Source organism: Rhinopithecus bieti, unplaced genomic scaffold, assembly GCF_001698545.2.
Source record: "Rhinopithecus bieti isolate Rb0 unplaced genomic scaffold, ASM169854v2 scaffold_7888, whole genome shotgun sequence".
Taxonomy (NCBI): Eukaryota; Metazoa; Chordata; class Mammalia; order Primates; family Cercopithecidae; genus Rhinopithecus; species Rhinopithecus bieti.
The window spans coordinates 1,217,502-1,223,689 of record NW_016805944.1 but is presented as its reverse complement, the minus strand read 5'-3'; the positions used below and the strand labels follow the sequence as shown (position 1 = coordinate 1,223,689).

General features: G+C 55.8%; 1 protein-coding gene across 1 annotated transcript in view; it reads right to left on the bottom strand.

The window, feature by feature from the left end:
- Positions 1–6,188, bottom strand: part of DMWD (DM1 locus, WD repeat containing) — a 12,241-nt gene that overhangs the window by 3,965 nt on the left and 2,088 nt on the right. Inside the window, exons 2-4 of the mRNA XM_017874272.1 lie at positions 5,995–6,185; positions 4,590–4,772; positions 20–898 (exon numbers count right to left, since the gene is read on the bottom strand). Coding sequence (XP_017729761.1) covers positions 20–898; positions 4,590–4,772; positions 5,995–6,185 — 1,253 coding nt within the window. The remainder of the gene's footprint in view (positions 1–19; positions 899–4,589; positions 4,773–5,994; positions 6,186–6,188) is intronic.

Genomic DNA, 6,188 nt, shown 5'->3' with positions numbered 1-6,188 from the left:
GCCTTGCCCCCGCCCGCGGGTGCGGGAGGCTGTTGGAGCGGGACAGCGAGCGAGGCAAGGGGCCCGGGCCAGGCTCGCCACCCCTCGAGCTGCTGGCGGCCGGTGGCGTGGTGCCAGGAGTGCCAGGGAGGGTGCGGGTACGGGCCAGGGGCGGGTGCGGGTAGAGCACATCTTCAGTGAGGTCCCACAGGCAGAATTGCGTGTCCTGGCCCGCCGAGCCAAAGCGGTAAGTGATGGAGCCAGCCTTGGGCAGTGGAGAGACCGGGGCGGCCCCGGCCGAGCCTGTGCCCGCAGCCTCGGGCTCCTCCTCCTCCTCCTCCTCCTCCTCGCCGCTCCGCTCCCCGTCAGCACCAGCTGCTGTCGCCACCTCCTCGGCCCGTGTGGTGTAGGGGTCGAAGGCCACAGCATTGACCCAGGATTTGTGGCCGTGGCCTCGAGCCACCACGCGCCCCTCAGTGAAGGACCACACAGTGACCAGGTCATCTTCACCACCCGTCACCACGTAACGGCCGTCGGGGCTCCAGCACACACACAGCAGGCCCCCAAAGTAGCTCTTCATGAGCCCGCGCAGGAGCATGGAGTCGAAGTGGAAGACGCGCAGGCAGCCATCCTGGCTCACACAGGCCAGGTGCCGGCCATCGGGCGAGAAGGCGAACTCGTTGAGGGGCCCCTCGCCCACCGCCCACTTGGCCAGCGGGTTGCGGGGCGCCTTGCTCTTGGCAGCATAGACAGAGAAGCCCTCGCCCTGCTTCAGCAGGCTGTACTGGGGTGGGGCTGAGGCGCACGGGTGGCTGACGTTGTATAGGTAGAGGTGGCCACTGGCGTGTGATGCCAGGAACAGGCTCTCCGACTCAGGCAGCCACTTCAGATACGTCACCTTGGTCTTGTCGATCAGCCGCTGCCAGGGGAGACAGGGTGGGGTTGGGAGAAGGCAGTAAAACTCAGGCAGACCTTCTCCCCAACCTCAAGTCCCCAAGGCGGCCACTGGACATGGCCCCGCTCACACAGCAGGTCCCACACCAGGCCCAGGTCCTCCTCGATGAGAAGCTCCCAAACTGGAGAAGACAGATGGACACCGGGTCATGAAGACATGGGGGAACAGGGGCTGCTGCCAGGTGGCCACAGGGTGCTCCAAGGAGCCTCAGTGTCCCATCTTTGGTGAGGGGACAGTCCTGCTTGCCATAGAACTGTCCTGTATCTCAGGGTCCTCAACCTCTGGGCCATGGAACAGTAGTGGTCCGTGGCCTGTTAGGAACCGGGCCATGCAGCAGAAGGTGAGCGGTGAGCGAGCAGGCATTACAGCCTGAGCCCAGCCTCCTACTAGAGCAGCGCACCATTTGATCCTCATAGGAGCGCGAACCCCACTATGAACTGCGCACGCGAGGGAGCTAGGTGTGCCCTCCTTGTTAGAATCTAACACCTGATGATCAGAGGTGGAACGGTTTCATCCCAAAACCATCCCCCCAGCAGTTCGTGGAAAAACTGTCTTCCCTAAGCCGGTCCCTGGTGCCAAAAATGTTGGGGACCTCTGCTCTATCTACCTAACCCTCCCCCGATCTTTACTATGTCAGGCTTTAAGCAGGAAATTTCTTCGCAGAAAGCCAGCTCCTCAAAGGAAGGGATCTTTGTTTCCTTCGCTGTTCTTTAAAGCAGTGTACACAGGAGGCAGCTTGAAGGTAATTCCTGGACAAATGAGTGACAACCCCCCATCCTGCTAGGTGCTTAGACAAAAAACCTCAGCACCTGCCCTTTTCCTCACATCCAATCCTTCCACAAATCCTGTGGGTGCAACCTTCAAAATACACCCCGAATCGGCCGGCACAGTGGCTCACGCCTGTACTTCCAACACTTCGGGAGGGCAAGGCGGGTGAATCACAAAGTTAGGAGTTCCAGACCAGCCTGGCCAATATGGTGAAACCCTATCTCTACTAAAAATACAAAAATTAGCCAGGCATGGTGGCAGGCACCTGTAGTCCCAGCTACTCAGGAGGCTGAGGCAGGAGAATTGCTTGAACCCGGGAGGCGGAGGTTGCAGTGAGCGGAGACCATGCCACTGTACTCCAGCCTGGGCAACAGAGCGAGACTCCATCTCAAAAGAAAAGAAAAGAAAAGAAAAAATACACCCAGAATCTGACCTCCTCTCACCATCCCATCCAGCCACCCCAAGCCTGCAGTGTTGTGTGACTGGCCTCAGGCTCCACTGCCTGGGCCTGTCTGTCCTCTGCAGCAGGCACAGTGATGCTCTGTTAAGTATCTGTCAGCACCTGGCACTGTCCTGCTCTGAACGCTTAGCAGCCTCTCTCAAGCAGGGTTCCAGAGCCCAAGGCCCTAATGCCCTCAGGCAGCCAGCATATGCAACTAAGGAGCTGCTCTCCCAGGATGAGAGGCCTCCCATCTTTGGGAGAACTGAGCAAATAATCACTCCAGTCACTTCTGCCTTCCAGGGCTCAGGTGAGCCCCACCGAGAAAGGCTCCTCCACAGGTTTCCAACTAAGAGTAAGGCAAAGTCTCTCCATGGCCTTCCAGACTCCCCATGAGCCGGCCCCTGTTATTTCCTGGAACTCATCTACCATCCTCTCTCCCTCAGTAACTGCTCTGGCCACACGACTTCTGTGCTATCCTGCATTTGTCCTAGCTGGTCCCACTACTCAGAATGTCCTTCTTGGCTGGGTGTGGTAGCCCACGCCTATAATCCCAGCACTTTGGGAGGCCAAGGCAGGAGAATCGCTTGAGCCCAGGAGTTCGAGACCAGTCTGGGCAACACAAAGAGACCCCATCTCTATGAAAAATACAAAAGTTAGCCAATTCTGGTGGTGCATGCCTGTAGTCCCGGCTACTCAGGAGGCTGACATGGGAGGATTGCTTGAGCCTGGGAGGCAGAGGTTGCAGTGAACCAAGATCGTATCACTGCACTTCAGCATGGACGACAGAGTGAGACCCTATCTCGAAAGAAAAAAAAAAAAAAAAAAGATGCCCTTCCCCAGGCAACTCTTCTCACCTGCCTCCTTCAGGTCTTTATTTCAATATCACCTCTTAGTGAGGGCTTTCCTGACCACCCTGTTAGACTCTTCAAGCTTCCCTCAGCCCCTTCCCCACCGTTTCTTCTAAACAGGCCTTAATCACCTGCTGACACATGAAGACTTAACTTGATTAACTGTCCGTCTCCCCAGCTAGACTGAAAGCTCCAAAAGGGCAGGACCTCCTGTCCAGGGCCCTGAGATGTGATATCCCTACTGCTGGGAACGGTGCCTGGCACAGAACGGATGCTCAAAAACTATTTGTGAATGGATGAGCTAATGAATTTTTAATCCACTCACTATTCCGTTCACTCCCTTCAGCCATTCACTCATTCTGAGAATATTTATGGAACACCTCCTCTGGACCAGAGAGAATGAGACAGAAGCCAAGAGCAGTCCCTGCCCGTGGATAAGGTCGTTTACTGGTATCTCCTTGTAGGCCAAGTTGGCCCAGGACTGAGCAATCTCCATGTATGATTCTACAACAGCGGTTCTGCAAGGTAGGAACTGGAATCCCATTTTGCAGAGAAGGAGAAGTGAGGCTCAGAGAATGGTCACCTTCCCAAAGTCACACGGTGAGTAAGTGGTGCAGCAGGGCTTTGAATTCAAAGCCTCCAGAGCCCAGAACTCAAAGAGCAAGGGTATCAACTAAGTCCCAACTTATTGACTAGCCTCAATTCTCTAATCTGCAAAATGGGCAGCACACTTCTGTATCCACTGGTTGATGAAAACTCAAGGAGTGGCCAGGCGCGGTGGCTCACGCCTGTAATCCCAGCACTTTGGGAGGGCAAGGCGGGTGGATCACGAGGTCAGGTGTTTGAGACTAGTCTGGCTAACATGGTGAAACCCAGTCTCTACCAAAAATACAAAAATTGGCTAGGTATGATGGTGGGCACCTGTAATCCCAGCTACTCAGGAGGCTGAGGCAGGGGAATTGCTTGAACTGGGGAGGCAGAGGTTGCAGTGAGCAGAGATTGTACTAATGCGCTCCAGCCTGGGTGACAGAGCGAGACTCTGCCTCAAAAAGAAAAAAAAAAATTGACGGGCGCAGTGGCTCAAGCCTGTAATCCCAGGACTTTGGGAGGCCGAGACGGGCGGATCACGAGGTCAGGAGATCAAGACCATCCTGGCTAACACGGTGAAACCCCGTCTCTACTAAAAAATACAAAAAACTAGCCAGGCGAGGTGGCGGACACCTGTAGTCCCAGCTACTCGGGAGGCTGAGGCAGGAGAATGGCGTAAATCCGGGAGGCGGAGCTTGCAGTGAGCTGAGATCCGGCCACTGCACTCCAGCCTGGGCGACAGAGCCAGACTCCGTCTCAAAAAAATAAATAAAATAAATACATAAGTAAATAAATAAAACTCAAGGATTCAAGTATTCAGCACAGGGGTAACACAACATAGGGCCTGTGTACAGTGCAGCTATCACTAGCTGCTGTCACCCCATTCTCCATCTCTCCCTGGTCCTGCCCCTCTCAGGCCTACACTGTTCCCCAGGCAGCTGCATCCTAATGGCACATAGTGGGTAGGTGAGAAGGCAGAGCAGTTGGGGGTTCTGGGGGCTGCAATCACCTCCTCATTGAACAGCTTGCTGGTGTCCTTTTTGATGAGATCCAGGTACTGCACCTGACCCGCTGAGAAGCCCACCAGCAGGGAGATGGTCTCGGTGGCAGCAGTGAACTGGTTGAAATCATGGCAGGTGGGCTGGGTGCCCTTGTAGATCCGCTTGTCAATTGGCTTGTTGAGGTCAATGGACTTGAGGGGTGGGAGAAAAGGAGTTAATGGTGTATGCCACTGAGAGGAAGGAAGAGGATGTTGAGGTTGGGGGAAACCACTAAGAGGAAGTAGGGTTAGAACCCAGAGGGAAGTGGGGAGGTGAGTAGGTGGATTGGGAAGGAGGGGGCAACCACAGACAGGAAGGGGACCTAAATCACAGATGGAGTAGCAAAAAAGATAGTAAGGATCCCCCTTGACCACAGTGCCTCCCCCAAACTGGGTCACCCCTAATTCAGAGACACCCTTGTCCGCAACTTCAGGGCTCTGGGTGCACACAGTTCCTGAGCTCCGATTCCTTTTAGCCCCACCACTCCACCCTATAACCTCAGCAACTCCCTTAGGACCTAGTACCACACTATTCCAAGACCCCCAAACCTCAAGGTCACCCAAATTCCCAGGACTCTAAAGCCTAACATCCTAGTATTCTCTTCACTTTGGAATCCCTAAACCGCCACAGTTCAGGGACCCATCAAAACTCATAGTCTCCCACATTTCAGGCCCATTTACTACCTCAGGGCTCTGAGGATCCCCATCATTTCTGGGACCACCACAAGTTTCCCAAGGTTCTCACCACATCGCTTTAGAGATGCCCTGAATCACACCTGCAGATTCCCCTGCCAGGGCCTCTCATGCCCTTGAGAGCTCCCATCAGCTTCCAGACGCTCCTCCAGGACCCTCATGACCGCCAGACCCCAATTTTCTCTAGGATCCCATTCAGCTTCTGGATCCCCTATTACCTTCAAGGCCTCCATCACTTCTAGACTTCTCCACATTCCTGGGCTCAATCTCAAGACCCCTCTCCAACACCTCCAGGATGCAACACTGGGTTCTCCATCACCTCTGAGCTTGCATCACCTCATGATTCCCCATTACCTGCAGAATACCTGCCACCCCAGAACCCGGGGGATCCCACCTCATCTCAGATACCCCATCAAGTCCAATACTCACCATCCCAGAACCCCTACGCACAACGGGGGTAAAGGGGATTTCCCCCATCACCTCAAAGATGCCTGCCCAGCACCCCGGGGGCCTCCCATCACATTTCAGAATCTTATACTCCCTCCAATGCTGTCGCCCCAGGACGTCCATCACATTTAGGATGCCTATCTCAGGGCCCTATGTCAATTCAGGCACCCTCCTATCAGTTCTCTGGAACGTCCATCCTTTCAGTACCCAGGGCCCCACGATGCAGGCCGCTCACCCGTTGGCTCCCACGGCGGCAGCAGCCTGGGTAGAAATAGAGCTCACGGCCCAAGTTGAAACAGACGCGGTCTCCCCCCGAACCCAGCCCCGCGGGCGTGGCGGGCGGCTCCCCGGCCCCGGCGCTGTCGGGCTCCCCGAGGCGCACGAGGCTGAGGCGCACCGCGGGCAGCGCGGGCCCGGGCCCGGGGCCTG